Source organism: Anabrus simplex, chromosome 4 (genome assembly GCF_040414725.1).
Source record: "Anabrus simplex isolate iqAnaSimp1 chromosome 4, ASM4041472v1, whole genome shotgun sequence".
NCBI classification, from domain to species: Eukaryota; Metazoa; Arthropoda; class Insecta; order Orthoptera; family Tettigoniidae; genus Anabrus; species Anabrus simplex.
In genome coordinates, this window is record NC_090268.1 from 65,408,718 (window position 1) to 65,425,538 (window position 16,821).

The window sequence follows — 16,821 nt, forward strand, 5'->3', positions numbered from 1 at the left end:
ATCGTTCAAAGTATGATCGCTGCAGAAAGCTCAGAAACAGGTGAATATCACCAGGATAAAACAGGTGATAAATTTAACCCTAAGCCAAAAGTTAGTGAAATTAGAGACCATTACCATTAATTGTACTGAAGATAACGAAGAAAACATATCTGCATATTACGAATATTTGAGGCATCTGCATGAGTTTATTATGAAATAAATTAATGTTAAAGGAAAACAACAAAATATTAGCAGTTTCTTCAAACCAGTAAGCGTGTCAAGTGTGGTCAATGAAAGTGTGTCTTGATTGCCATGTTCTAATTCTGTACTGCACTAGTTGTTCTGTATTTTGTAGGGACTAATACTGTATTGCATTATATGTTGTATACTCAATAACATTTGTATTTATTAAATCTAAAATACTGTACTGTACACCTTCCGACCGGGTCACGGATTTTCATCGCGTCTAATTAATTCTTCTGGCACAGACTGGGTGTTTGTGTTTTTCATAACACTCTTCTCTTCATATTCACAACAAATACATCTAAAAAAAAGTACATATAACAATCAATCTCTGATAGATAACTTGGTGTACTGTACTGAACAGTGTGTTTATATATGTTCCTTGGCTCATTTCATGAGTTACTTTGTTTAATTCGGACTTTCATTAATTCAGACAACCTAGAGCTTCAATTGGTCCGGATTAATGAGGTTCTACTGTAATTTTTTTCACCACAGCTTGAAAGTATGAATTCTGGAAGAATCCTCACATTGCCAGCAAATATGCAAATATTCCGAGCTGTTTTCCCAAATGTGTCCCATGCACATGCTCGATATCAGTATACGACGCAAAAATATGTCACTCGTCTACAAAAGAGAAGTAAAGATAGCAAATATAGGAAATTTTGTACCATTATAACTCAACATACTGATTCCAAATCTATTTGTCCAGTCATGTTATATGAACCTTGTAAGCCTTCGGGCTGAGCAGCGGTCGCTTGGTAGGCCAAGGCCCTTCGGGGCTGTTGCGCTATGGGGTTAGTTTTTAATAGGAAAATTCTACTGCGTTGATGGGGTGATAGTTCCTTATGGAGATCACTGTAAGTACCTAGGTGTTAATATAAGGAAATATCTTCATTGGGGTAATCACATAAATGGGAATGTAAATAAAGGGTACACATCTCTGCACATGATTATGAGGGTATTTATGGATTGTGGTAAGAATATAAAGGATAGAGCACTGAAGTCTCCCGTAAAACCCCAACTAGAGTATAAAGTAATTTGGCGAAATTGTCGAAACCACTACCAACGAAACAGTAGCAAACAGAACCGCGCAGAAAAATTAATTTAAGCTTACACGATTACCCTGGAATATCTACAAAAAGGGCTTACTTTCCACCGTAACCAAACTCTGTCACTACCACACAGACGTTCTCACAGAAGCACTCTACGTGACTACAAAGGGCTCATCGAGCCCTCATTACCATACAGGAAGCAACCATCAACATCCAAGACATACAACGAGAGCTACTGAGGAAAATATTCAGACCAAAGGTCCAACATAGTATCTGTATGCGCAAAAGGTCGGCATAACTTTATTCACTGACCGAATGATTCACTTCAGCCACATGGAAAAGATATATAAAATTCTATGGACATATAGCATGAATAGACGACTGGCGACTGACCAAGTAAAATCTTCCTCACTAAACACCAGTCTAACCCGACAAATCAAAGCATGCTAACAACTAAACACCCAAAAACATCTCGCAGAAGGCAACTTCAAGGACTAAGTTCACGCCAAAGGAACGAAATTAAAAAATGTTGAAACTCAAAACAGCGTGGACACAAGAAAAACGACAGTCCCATAACGAAAGGATAGGTTTGGGAAGACAAGAAGAACAAGAACTAATGGCTCTTCGTGTGCCTTAGAGAGCAAAAAGCATAATAATAGTAAGAAGGAGAAGAATTAAAGAATAATTAACTTTTACAGACAGTGGTTTAATCGTAATACGATGGCTCTTTGTGAAGTCACATCTAAATTTGAGCTTCATTTTACACATTGCCTGCACCAGAAAAAGTGCTGACCAGTTTATTTAACCATTTTCAAATTGGTTATCAAAATACACTCTAATTTCTAAAAACCAGTGTGTTTTTCCGACAAAAATATAAATAATCATATGGTGAAATAGTAATGGTGATAACTAAGCAATAAAGAAATATAAAGATAGCTCGCTCTGCGTGGGAACCAGATCAGTAACGGTGAAGAGTTTTCTTACTTAGGAAGCAAAATAACAGCTGATAAACCGATGTAAGAGAGATCTCGTCAGCTGAATTAACCAGGCAACGTTAGCCTTCAATAAAAAGAGAAAGCTCTTCACATCTAAAATCATCAGCTTAAAACTGAGGAAACAATTATTTAAGACGTTTGTATGGAGCGTATTTCTGTACGGAAGTGAGACCTAGACTGTAGGGGTGGCACAGAGGAAGAGGGTAGGAGCCTTTGAACGATGATACTATAGACGAATACTGAAAATTCCTTGGACAGATGACGAAGTAATGGAAAGAGTTGGAGAACCCCCAAGCTTGTCAATGAATATGAATAAAAGAAGTAGTACATGGATTGGACATATAATCAGACATGAGAGTTTACTAGCCTTCATCCAGGAGGGCTCTGTGGAAGGAAGAAATTATCTTGTCCCTCACTGCCTTAATTGTCTTTCTCATGGCCTCCTTATCCAACTGCATGCGTTTTCCCATCTGAAAATAACAATGAACTTCATAAATAACAAATAAAATGAAGGGGGGCGAAATTACGAACATTCCCTGACTTATTATAATGGCCGCTACAGTAAATCACCCCCACCACCTCACTGTAGCGAACTATACCACACGACTGAAATGCATCCGGTATTTAATACACATATCAATGCTCACTCTCGGAATAACAGGCTCTTAATTTGAATGCTGCACTGACTCAGTTCAGCATGAAAAATGAATCCTCCTTGTGCAAGGAAACTAAACGTGGTGCACACAACCAACTCTCACAACAAGACAACGGGATGAGGCTACGCGTGTGCGCGTGATTAAATATTAGGTACCAACCGTGCAAACTGAAAATCCCTAGGGGGACGAAATTAGGTGCGGGGATCCCTTCCCTATCATAACTCAATATTAATTAAAATGCATAATGCATTCACCTAAACATGTATTACCTTGAAATAGATATTCAGATAGAATTCATAATTCCTTTAATTAATTTCGATGTCCGAAGTCTCTTAAAGTTTAGACACACAGTAACTATCTCATTTTATATGTCAAATTTAACAAGGCAATATTCGAACTGCCAGGGCAACGTGAATGTGCACACGAGTAAGTACGATTTCGTTTATTTTACCTTTGAATAAACACTGAGATTTCAGCCAGGGAGAAATGTCCGGCGGGTTAGTATAACTTCTGCTCCGTGACCTTTATGTAAGCAAAGTGCAGTACAACGGTTTGTTACCAACAGTTTTTCACTAGGTGACCGTCTGTACCGACCAGAAATTCACTCAAGAATTTTTTTCAAAGGGTCGTGAATTCTTAAAATGGCAAGGAAATTGTATTATTTTATTTTTAAAATATGAAAGAATGAAAAATGAAACTGGAAATATTTCCAATTATTATTCCACATATTTTTATCTGCTTGCTTCTCTACTGTTTATTATTATTAGTTTCTTTCTTAATCCGTTTACCCTCCAGGGTTGGTTTCTCCTCGGACTCAGCGATGTAGCCCACCTCTACCGCATCAAGGACAGTGTCCTGGAGCGTGAGACTTTTGGTTGGGAGATAAAACTAAGGAGGAGGACCAGTACCTCGCCCTGGCTGCCTCACCAGTTATGATGAACAGGGCCTTATAGGAGATGGAAGATTTGAAGGTACAGACAGGAAGGAGGGAAGGAAGCGGCCGTGGCCTTAAATTAAGTACCATCCCGGCATTTGCCCGGAGGAGAAGTGGGAAACCACGGAAAACAACTTCGAGGATGTATGAGGTGGTAATGAAGCCCCTCTACTAAGTTGATCCACCGAGGCTGATTGGACCCCGTTCCAGTCCTCGTATCACGTTTCAAATTTCGTGGCAGAGCCGGGAATCGAACCCAGGCGTCCAGGGATGGCAGCTAATCACACTAATCATTACACCACAGAGGCGAACCAGTGGCAATTCTTCTACGTAAAAATTCTAAAAAGAAAACAAAAAACAACTATTTTGACTGATTCTACAAAACCGCCCCGATGATTTCCGTGTAGAATGACATTAGGTCCCTTAGAGGCCGTGGCCCATCTGTCCTGCAAGCCCCAATGTTCAGCCCCTGAACCTAGGCGTCCACTTCGTATACGTCGTATATTTTAATCCACTGTGAATCAATGTTAGAGTTTGTACCTCAAAATCCCAAGAGAGCAGATCCAACTCGGCTGAGATTGTTGGCCTTTTGAAGGATCACTCCACATCGTACGATGTCAGTTATGTAAAACATTTCTTGGTTACTCGACAAAATTATTGCATTTTTTGCCTTATCCATAGATCCCCCAACAGAGTTCCGATTTCTCCGCCATCTGGTAGAGTGAAAGGAAACGTCAGAAGTGATACACAGACTGCCTATATGACTTCAAATAAAAATATCTGCAATAGGGTACCAGAAGGTGGGACCACACGATTTTTAATATAATGCATTTCCAAGGTGTCGCAATCTTATCCCTCAAGAGTTCTTTAACGTGCTAGAAACCAACAGACACCGTATTGTCACATTTTATATCCTAATGTACCGTCGACTTCAGGCAGAATAGGCTAAGTGACAGGGGGCGTGATAGCCGATTGACATAATCACGGTTCGAATCCCGGTTAATACAGCTGAGATTTTTGAAACGACATGTCACATCCCTGTGATTCGAATTTAGTATAATACTGGAGTTCCCGTGGCTATGATCACGATATCAACAGTCATGTAAAACTACAAATTTGCTTCGTTTCTTTTTTTACGACGTCGTGTCTATTCTGTTGGGTAAATTTGTAGTTGAATATCATTAGCAGTCTATTGGGAAGTAAGCGTTATGTTTCAGAAAGCATTTCTCTGCAGTAAGTACAGTAATAAGCAGTGATTGAATAGGTGGCTACATTTCTAGAAAATAGAACTCATAGAATTAGTGTAGGTGAAGCGTTATCTGATCCTGTAATTATTAAGCGGGGGTCCCGCAGGGCACTGTCATTGGACCTTTATATATATATATATATGTATGTATATATTAAATGAGTTGCAGGATTGTGAGCAACTGCAGAGGGGCTTAAACTGTGAGATGGACAGCAGATAATGGTATGAATTTAAATGGGATGGAAAGTCGAGTTGTAAGTTTCACCAACAGGACAAGTCCTCTCATTTCTAATTATTGTGTTGATGAGGCGATAGTACCACATGGGGAACAATGTAAGTACCTAGGTGTTAATATAAGGAATGATCTTCACTGGGGTAATCATATTAACGAGGTAGTTAAAAAAGGTTACAGATGTCTTCACATGGTTATGAGAGTATTTAGGGGTTGAAGTAACGATGTAAAGGATAGGGCGTATAAGTCTTTGGTAAGACCGCAGTTAGAGTATGGCTCCAGTTTATGGGACCGTCACCAGGACTACTTGGTTCGAGAACTGGAAAACAGTCCAAAGAAAGCAGCATGGTTTGTTCTTGGTGATTTCCGACAAAGTAGTAGTGTTACGAGAATGTTGCAATCTTTGGGCTGGGAAGACTTGGAAGTAAGGCGACGAGATGCTCGACTATGCGGTATGTTTCGAGCTGTCAGTGGTGAGTTGGTGTGGAATGACATAAGCAGAAGTATAAGCTTGAGTGGAGCTTTTGAAAGTAGGAAAGATCATAATATGAAGATAAAGTTGGAATTCAAGAGGACAGATCGGGGCAAATATTCATTCATAGGACGAGGAGTGAGAGATTGGAATAAATTATCAAGGGAAATGTTCGATAAATGTCCAAGTTCGTTGAAAATATTTAAGAAGAGCTCGGTAAACAGTTATACATAAATGTAAGTATGAGGTAAACAACTGACGGGGAATCTGCCACCTGGGCGACCACCCTAAATGTAGATCATTTGATTTGATTTTGATTTGATTTGATTTGATTTGATTTGATTTTGATTTTGATTTTGATTTTGATTTTGATTTTGATTTTGAATTTGAATTTGAATTTGATTTGCTTTGATTTGATTTGATTTGATTTGATTTGATTTGATTTGATTTGATTTGATTTGATTTGATTTGATTTGATTTGATTTGATTTGATTTGATTTGATTTGATTTGATTTGATTTGATTGGATTGGATTGGATTGGATTGGATTTGATTGGATTTGATTTGATTTGATTTGATTTGATTTGATTTGATTTGATTTGATTTGATTTGATTTGATTTGATTTGATTTGATTTGATTTGATTTGATTTGATTTGATTTGATTTGATTTGATTTGATTTGATTTGATTTGATTTGATTTGATTTGATTTGATATACTTTCTAAAGCCATCCGATATAGAGAGTTCTATTCTCTGTTGCCCTCCCGAGTCATAGAGCATCCTGCTTTGCATCCACAATTATAGCAGAGCCTGAAATTTGAGTTATTACTATCCATTGGAATGGTATCACATTTCAAAACGCCTAGTACATAACTGTGCCTGAAGTTCCATTCCACCAATTACATTCCTTAAAATGGCTAATTGAGGTTCCAGAGCAGGGCTTCTCAGGGTGCATGCGCCAGTGCACTGCACGGCGCAAGGTGCAGGATACGACTTCACTAGGTTGACCGGAGTGCAAACCCCTACACTCCTCTTTCCCTACATTTGTCTCACCCGTTCGGCCTGCCTACGCCTTCTTCACGTTCCCCGCTGATTCTCGCCTCACTGCGAAATGTTCATGTGCAGTGAGTGAAGACACACTGTTGTATGGGACTATATTACCGGTGTTAAAAAACTCTTCTTTCTGTTTGGTTTGAGCATACAATTTATCATCTCTAGCTCTTCATTTCCTATTTCTATGCAATTACACTGGTAATGTCTGAAACAAGGGATCGTCTGACAGCAATTCTGAGAGCGCTCTTTAAATTACAGTCAGAAATACTCGCACGTAATCTAGTTTTCGTACAAGTCAAAACAGAAATAAAGAAATAAAAGCATTTAACATATGCATGTTGAACGAAACTTAGAAATAATTTTAGCTGCTTCTCGATGCAGCTTAGGAAAATCTTCCTTCGAGAAATTCTCGTTCAATTCGAACAAAGCCTTTGTATTGAAAAACAGATCATTTTGATAATAACGTAATTATTGTCCCACCGATTAAGCATTTGGCTTTATCGTCACTACTGAGAAAAAATACGAAAATTCCCAGTTTGATTGAAATGGACTTTCGGATCTTTGTTTTCTTCAAAACAGGTTGCTCCATTTTTACGTTGTTGTCTTGCACTTATCTATTTCACTGATAAACAAGCCGTCTACCACCGAACGCTTCGTCGCCTTCAGCACACTACACCATCCGAGTCAAGCCGAGTCGGAACGATGCACTTTGCACGGAGTCTCTGCGCCTTGAATTGCACGCGTGAGATTTTGAGCGATTGAGAGGCTCTATTCTATAGGATGCAGCAGAAGAACGGAATTATTATCTTTGTATATTAAAGTTCACTCTCACAGAAGAGTAGACATTAATCTGGAAGGTTACTCCTTATTTGAAACTGCAATCTCTTTCCAGTGCCAACTGTGTTATTTGCTGGGAATTAACGTTGTTATTATATTTAACAAAGGCATATAAATCCAAGCATATGATTTTAATAATGTTCTAATACATTCGCGGATTACACTTACGTCTGTTCAATTACTTTAACGGCCGTAATTCGTTAAACAAATTATTACTTTTAATTGCATTAAGTAATATGTTGACTATTTTTGATTTGATTTTATTGTACTGTCTATAGTTCAGAGGTTTCTTAACAAAAATACAACTCCAATTCTGAAACTCTAAATATGTATTCACCAGTGCGGTCTTCCTAAGATAACTCATGATGGAAAAGATCCAGTGGAATTCGAGCGTTCAACTAATCCGGAACAGAGCAAGTGCATGTGAGAGAAAATTTGTCACACACCTACTATGTTTGCATGCTTCATAAGTTTGAGTGAGTGAATGTTGCAGATGAGATACTATCAGTATAATTTAAATAAAATAAAATAAAATAAAATAATTTCTATCACAAAGGTATATTTAATGATGATTAATTTAGCACGCTGATCAAAACATCTGACACACTTCAGTCACTGACAGCTAAAACACTGCGTCGTGGAGTGAGGGCAAAGTCGACTCAAGAAATGAAAGCAACCCACAACGCAAAGATGAAGGAATACTGGACTAAGAAGAAAGCGCAACAGAGTTAGGAACCACGTGGTCCAAGGGACCTCAACGAAATAAGAAGAGGAAGAAAATACTGAATTAAATATCAAACGCAAAGCAAGACGCTAATGCAAAGTAGACTGACCGCGGGCGCGATAACTCAAATGTTTTGGAACGACATTCTGTTAAGACATTTCATGATGAATTTCACATGCATGGCTTCAGGAGCGATCTCTGTAATTTAATTCACAACCAAGGCATCCAAATCGAATGACATAAGAAACCTGATAGAATAAAGGAGGCATTGAAAGAAAGAGAGAATAGAGGATGATAATCAAAATGTGTCAAGCCCCTTGCTTGAAACAGCAGAAATAATAAACTGCCAACAAAATCAACAGCAACAGAATGAATAACGTCTCAGAATCCATTCAATCAAAGAAATTCACAAAATCACTGTTTTAAATCCAGGAGTTATAAAATATAATTTATCTAAGTATTGAGACTTTCTATACGTATACAGATGCTTTATATATTTATTGAACGAATCAACGACTTCCCGTAATTACGGGGTGGCCACAATGGACAAAGTAAAGTGCAATCAGTATACAGAATGTTTTATCATAAAGAAATAGCCTATAGCTGTGATAAAGGGTTTTTTATTTATGGAGGTCCGAACAAATGAGATTTCAGAATGTGTACAGATCCACGTATGATGTATTAACTATTCTTTCAATGCTGTTTATAGGCAGCTCGAACTTCTTCCAAAATTCTATGAACAAGGCAGGTATTGTGCACGAGCACCAACCACTAGGTTGATAATCTCTACTTCATTCAGCTGGTATTTATTTTTGTAGGACGGTGTGGTGAGTAAGTAAATGTTCAGCTTTTGAAAGTGGACTTCAGAAGTCTGTCCGACATGGTGCACGAATCGGATGGTCGGATCAATAATGAAGCCTTTCTTGTTGTTATCTATAAATGCAATTATGTCATTTCGTCTTTTACTGCCTGCCATAGACAAACCGTGCACTTCTTCGTGTACGCGGAATTTTTTACTGTGGAGTTTTTCTGCAATCAGTGATCTTATCTTGTGGTGACGTGAGTTTCTCAGTAATTCGCTGTAGTGGCAAGAACCCAGAACGTAAGCCAGTGTCTCTTTCTCTTCGACACATCTGCGACAGAGTTTACACTCCTGAGTTCTGCCCGGAGGAATTCGTACTGCAGATACATTTGATGTTATCTTGATTGCTTCTCGCCATTCGCTACAAGAAAGTAGGGAATATAATAGATCTCACTTTCATTATCTTCAGGAACTAAATAATTTACAAAGCAAATGATAGTTTATTCGTTTTGTAACAAACATTTTGATGTTCAGAAGGAAACATTTATTTATAAAAGAAATATGTCTACATCCACATACGTGTATTTGATGATCTTCCAAATTGAATATATTATTTTCAGAATAAGAATAATATTTCATGACATTGTTCGCTAATTCCTCAGCAAGGAGAAACAAGACCTTGTTCATTAAAGTCGAAGAAATAACGTAACATTTATATTGAAATATTTAGTGACAGTTCAATCGTCCCCCTATTAAAATTAATAGTTAAGTAAAAAAACTGTATTTCCAAAAGTGTGTCAAGATCTCTCATATTTCCATGGTATATCCTATTGCCATCTGCATTGAATGAAGCGCTCTTTAGATGAAATTTTTGTTTGGATAGGCAGATAAAATTAGTACATGTTTCCAATAATTTTGATATTTTTTGAAATACATTCTCTTGTTCACTGTCCTATTTATAAGAAAACCACTGAAATAATTGAAGAATATAATTATTTCCCCAATCTCGCCTTGTAGGTATATGACCTATAATATCAATTGAATAAATATGTAGTTTTATGTTCTCACTGTGTTGATGGAATTGTGAAGTTGTAGAGATTTCTATTCCACCACTAATCTTAATTTATAGTAAATTATTATTTCCATCAATAAACTAAAGGGTTAGAAATTGTATTAGGCTTACGTCATCTACATATATAGTGTAATTTTATAGTCTATCAAAAGAAGACAAACTACAAGTAATGACGGCTATTGTGAGTACACTATAATTATTATCAATTAAATGTCTTCATCAATGATATTAAACTGTTAATGTTCTTGATCATCGCGTCCGGTATCTGCAAGGCCTAACTGGCGCTCATTGTGACGGGAAGCCCCCACCTATTATTTCTTTCTTTTCTACATGTACTGTTATGAATGTAGTCGTGGTGCGGCTGCACTTTACAGAGGCGCCCCTGCAGGTGCTCCTAGCGACTCGTCAGTCAGTCAATGGCAGGCGTCCCCCTCATCGTCTACGCATCTCGACAAACGCACGTCGGACCTGGCGCTCTCCAACGACGAGGATTTTGAGGCCAACCAGCAGGTATCTCTACATGTCATGGACCATACGTACACACAGTGATCTTGTTCCCCAAAGCCAAATGCAACAAACAATGTTGCAGAACGCCCTCCATTGTATAATTAAGTTTGTGTAAATATTCTTAATTAGCTATCTGTTTTACGAAATTACTTACTTTGACGGGTATGAAAATTCTCCTTGGAAGGTAACAAACTACTTCTAGAATACACTAGAACATACTGAAGCTTCTGAGTATATAGTATAATATTATAGTTTAAAATATGCGTTACACTATTCATTTATAGTTGACTTAAAACTGAAGACTTTTACGTTTATATACCAAAATAGGTTTGTTCGTAGGCAGAGAAACTCTTGCTTTCTAACAAAAACACATTTGTCCTCCCAATTCTCTTTGCTAAACGTGAATTATGTTTGTCACATCTGTATCACAAAGGTATGTATAGGCTGTCACTGATGATACTAGAACTTTTTTTATGATTTTTATCTTACATCAGACGCTATGAGCTCAGGCTTCGTGAATTAGTACATGGACGTAAATATTGTACGTTTATATAGAAGGATTTTTTGAATCTGAAACTCGTCTGATAAAAAAAGCTTCAAGATTTGATACTAGTGCTTGGCGTTACCTTAGATCTCTTAGTTTATGTATGTAGTAATCATTAACCTTAATGATTGCTGCGTGTCTCCATGAGCAATTTTTAATAAACAATTGAATTGAATTTTGAAACATTTTGACATTAAGCTCCCCATCCTGCCGAATCATATGAATAGACACTTTCATATGTAAAGTATTGCCTCTGTTCGAACTATGATTAGAGAAAAGTTAAATTGATACTCAAACAATTACATAAGCAAACAATGTATCAAATACCTACGGTTATTCTTCAAACTATGGTCAAAATAATATAAAATTTAGAAGGTGATGTTCTGCGAGAAGATAAAGTTAGGTGTACTGTAAAGTAGGATGCCTGGTCGGTGCAGACTACACTCATTTCATCCAAGTAACTCTTGAAACTTTGATATGATCATTTTAAAATATTACCGGGAGAAAACGTAATTATTAGTACAAACATCCAGCGGAAACTCCCACGCGTAGAGTGCAGAATAACGCCACTACCCTCCAGGCGGTATTACTTTCATAATATTTAAAATAACACATCACGAGTCATGTCACATCATTATATCATGACAATGATATAATTTTTCCAAGCACGCGTGACTTGAGAACAGTGTTAGAAAATGACCATTTGACTCCTTCGTTCTTGTAACTAAGTCATGGTACTTGAAATAGTCTGGTAGTATATGAAATCCGGAGAAAATCAAAGCTTTCTCCAAAAAAAAAAAAGTTCTATTGTGTATCAAATTTACACCATCCCTTTCGACATACATTCCAGCCAGGTATCGGTTTCATACAGAGGGAATACACTGTAACATGTTGCTGTCAATCATAAATGGATATGAGGATACCGTGCAAGAACATAGAAAGAAAATGTATTTTTTTGGATTTCCAGGCCACTGATTCTATTACAGTAACGGAGGTGAGCAAACTATGTTCTAATGCAGGGTTTCCCAAAATTTTCGTTTCTGAGGTCCCGTGAACATATCGCGTGCATGTACAAGAAACTTAAGACTGCATTCAGTAAACAAAAACAGAATTTTGTGATGATACCATGTTTGATTTTATTCAGGTCTGATATTTACGTTCCTTGAAAGTTTAAGTCAACTTCATTTACATTAAGATACTTTCTAACGCACAGAAAACAATGTGGCACTTTGCTAATAATTACAACAGTCTGGGTCTGGTAACTTACTTGAAAAAATTCACTTGTTGCGTTGTTGGGTCATTGAATCGAATGGTGTTGTTTCCCAAAGACCGAACGTGTTAAAGGCGTGGAAGTGGAAGATCGGCCTCTAAATTAGCTCTGTTTCTGTACTTCGTTTTCATTTTTCTGAGAGCAGAAAAGGTACATTCACACAGGCATGTTATCGTGAAAGGCAGTAAACTCAGTATTTCCTTTCTAGAATTTGTAGGGAATACCATGAACCAAAAAATCAATCAGAGACGTCGAGTTGTAATACCTTCATGGAAGAGCTAAACATACCACTCCATATGATTCTGCACCCATATCATACTTCAATTTATTTTTCACTCTCTCTCTCTCTCTCTCTCTCTCTCTCTCTCTCTCTCTCTCTCTCTCTCTCTGCCATGATACTTCGGCTTGTTGATCTTCCTTCAAAGGAGGGCAGTTGGAGTTCAGTTTCAAGGAAGAGATTTCTGATCCTCGAGATATATATATGGTCTTACTGTGAATACTAGCAATTCTATGTGCCTCACAATTGCATCATTTACACTGCATTATAGTAATTTCTTCTTTGTTTTCTGCTGCTAACTTGAACCATCCATCGGCCAAATTAAGACTTTCATATACTGTATGTAAGATATAAGACAGTGAAGGCATAGATCTTAAATTTATTATAATGGTCTATGAATTATTTATGTACAATAAAATTTTACTCTCCAAATAAATGTTCATGCGCTGGATTCAATATTTTACACAGAAGCAACTCGTATGTTAAGAGAATGAATAATCACCACTTCAAATCATTTTACTTGGGCATCATGAACCATTTGAAATTTTACTGCGATGATGACACTGCGTGATCATCATAATTTAAGGCAATAAACTTCGTAAGAAATTTACGTACATATGCAAGACAGAAATCTCAATAACTATAAAAAACCCTATATTTTAGATCTAATTAGAAAGGATTTAATCAACGAAGGAAGGGGTCCTAATGCTCGCAGAAGATATAGTTATAAACTGCCCTTAAATGCTGTATATCAGGACATTTTAATATTTCTTATACTTAAAGAGTCAGTAGTAAGGGATAGGTATAAAAATGTTATAGATTTATACATTTTTATATATCGTGTGACTTCTAGTACCACGGTTGTCCGAAGACATTTTCGGCTGGCCTGGTGCAGACCTTTCTGTTTGCGTCTGGATGTGAGTAGATGATGATGGTGATGATGACATAAGGGTGTGAAACCCATTGACAGCTCTCCTGTCGAATATAATCAAGGGATCTGCTTAAGGCTTAACATCTCAATCCTACGGACAAATCACCATTAGCAGAATTCTGTGCCTTAATTACATTTGAACACTGTGGTGAGGTTTGAAATTGAATCCAGGCTTCTGGCTTGTGCCCTGCTAGCCAACATTTTGATGGTGAAAATTTGTTCCTCGTACAGGACTCGAACCGGGTCACCGCGGTGTCAGACCATAGAGGGTCGACGCCTGAACAATCGCGGCCACTAGGTGGGCTTTAAAAAATAATGTATGAAAGAAATTAAATTGTTCACTCGATGAATCTACCTGAATGAACAAATTATACCTTAGCTGCCTCGAGCAACTGATGTGAATGTGAGGTGCTTATCATTTACCAATATTCAGTCTATTGGTGTAAGAAGAATAAATGTAAAAAATAAATCTTCAACATCATCAGAAATAAATTGTTTCTTGGGAATACTGGTATTCGATTATTAACATCCATTACTTGATTTTAAAGACAACTTCCGCTTGTTATACAAATGACTTATTGGTCAGAGTCAGGGACATGATATTTTCGCATTAATCTACTGTATGATCGATTTCGCGAAAAAAAACAATTTTCGAGTTATTTTGCGAAATTAGTCTGACCCCATCGCGTTAATTATTTCCTAAAATTATTCATAAAAAGTTTAATTCGTGAGATTTGTGAATTATTTATGTGAAAGGTAGATAAATAAAGAGAAGCAATATTGGTATTAATTTATTATTCCTTATATAATCCTGAATAGAACTGTGTATAGCCCTAATCACGATTACATAACAAATTACCTTTTCACCCAACATGACCACAGCTTTCACCCTGTATGGCCATACCATTAGTGGATTTTATAGAATATTAATACGAAGAGATGCTTCTGTCGAATTGAGAAATCCTTATTCTGTCTTCTGTTACTCTTCACACGCGTGAAATTGGAATACAGTTTCAAGATTGTTATTTTCCACGAATTTCACTGCATTTTCGCAATCATCGCAAAATATTTACATTTCGCTTTTCTGGTTTAATTCCCTGTAATTCGCGAACAAAAAATCACTAATTCGTTAACCAGAATCAAAATATTTCTTGTCGTGCGTATCGTTAATGCGACAAAAAACATGTCTCTAGCCATAATTATACACTGAAATAAACGAACTGAAAAATAAACCATTATCTGTAAAAGTTTAACTCTAGAGATTTAGTACATCGTTCTTGCGACTGGGAATTATATATATTTCAGTCACGAGAGAGAGGGAAACGATTGGGAAATTAATTCACAGAATGAGCAGATGAACTTTCAGTTTCATTTCATATAATCAGTACTTTGAAATATATGTAAAAGGAGTATAAATAGGGCGTACAGAATAGAATGAGTTGCACTTGTGTATTTTTATGCTATTCGATAGAAATACAGTCGAAATCGTTTATTGTGACATCGCTTTTAATGACGTATCGGATATAATGACAAAATTTATCGGTCCCTTCTAAATCCTATATAAACACTCTATTTAAAAATCGTATAGTATGACATCGCTTATTAAGACATATATAAAACGAGGTACTTTTTACCAAATTTTCGAATAAATTTATCGGCTATAACTTTGATTTTTGTTTGTTACGTATTTTAGGATTTCTGACAACAATGTAACGCTTATTATTATAGACTTCAAATAAATATGTCTATTAAATAGTGAAAGCAAACATCGCTATGAAAATGTCGCGAAAGAATAGTGTTCAATAAAGAGAAAATCGCGCATAATATGGTGATTTGAAAATGGGGAAACAAACGTCAGTATCGCGAAGGAATAGGGTGTATCACAGTCAACGATGTCCGCAATTTGAAATACAGAAAAAATACATCTCTTTTCGAAGAAAATTCTTTAAAATTAAGCGGGCCAGATTATCTGAGAACAAAGATATTGAATAATCTTTATTTAGATGGTTTAAGATGCAAACAACAAGTAATGTGTCTATAAATGGACCTATTCTCCATAGCTAAATGGTTAGAGTGCTGGACTTTGGTGACAAGGGTCCCGGGTTCGATTCCCGGCCAGGTCTGATATTTAATTCCCTTGGCCCGGGGACTAGGTGTTTGTGCTGTCCCCAACATCCCTGAAACTCACACACCACACATAACACTATAACCCACCACAATAACACGCAGTTACCTACACATGACAGATGCCGCCCTCCTTCATCGGAGGGTCTGCCTTACAAGGGCTAAAAATAGCTACACGAAATTCCTCTCAGCCCCACTCCACAAATACTGTTCTGTAAATACAATACGTATATTGGTTATTTTTCTAAGATTAACGGGAGACTCACGAAATCCTTGAAAACTTAAAAAAAAACTTTTTTTACTGAAATTGCTAGCTTATTATATTGGAAATTTAGTTCCAAATTAAGTTGGTTAAATTCGATTCCTAAGTGCACTTAAAAATTTACTCATGCGCGTTATGTACTACGCACTCTTTTTCACGCATTGCTATTATTCATCATCACTGAACTCTATACGCATGTTTGGTCACGCAATTGAGAGAATCACACTTAGGAGTATTACAGAAGACTGTGAAAAGGCATTTTCGGTTGGTCAAGCTTGCCGATCACCGTGGAAAGTTTGTTTTGATTTGAAAGATACAGTGCAAGGCAGGTTGCGTGATGAGATATTAAACTGTTATTTCCTGGACTTTCTTTATCCATGACAAATGTGCGTTTTTCTCTTGAAATACTAAAGGTATCAATACTAAACTTAATAGACAGGTAGGCTAAACACTGCCACACATTTTTCTGCAAAGGAATTACAAAATAAGTCATTTTAAGGAATTCAGAGTTTCATAAATATGTATTTTTTGAGAATTTTTCATATTTAAAAGTTAATTTATTTTTTAAATCGAAATAGGAATTAAATTATAAACACCTGCAGGTATTAAA

The 16,821-nt window shown here is 36.8% G+C and overlaps 1 protein-coding gene across 1 annotated transcript in view; it reads left to right on the forward strand.

Moving 5' to 3' along the window:
• LOC136872163 (whirlin) overlaps positions 1-16,821 on the forward strand; it is a 1,631,916-nt gene that overhangs the window by 1,093,752 nt on the left and 521,343 nt on the right. The window contains 1 exon segment of the mRNA XM_068227352.1: positions 10,671-10,806. Within this exon segment, the coding sequence (XP_068083453.1) occupies positions 10,671-10,806 (136 nt within the window).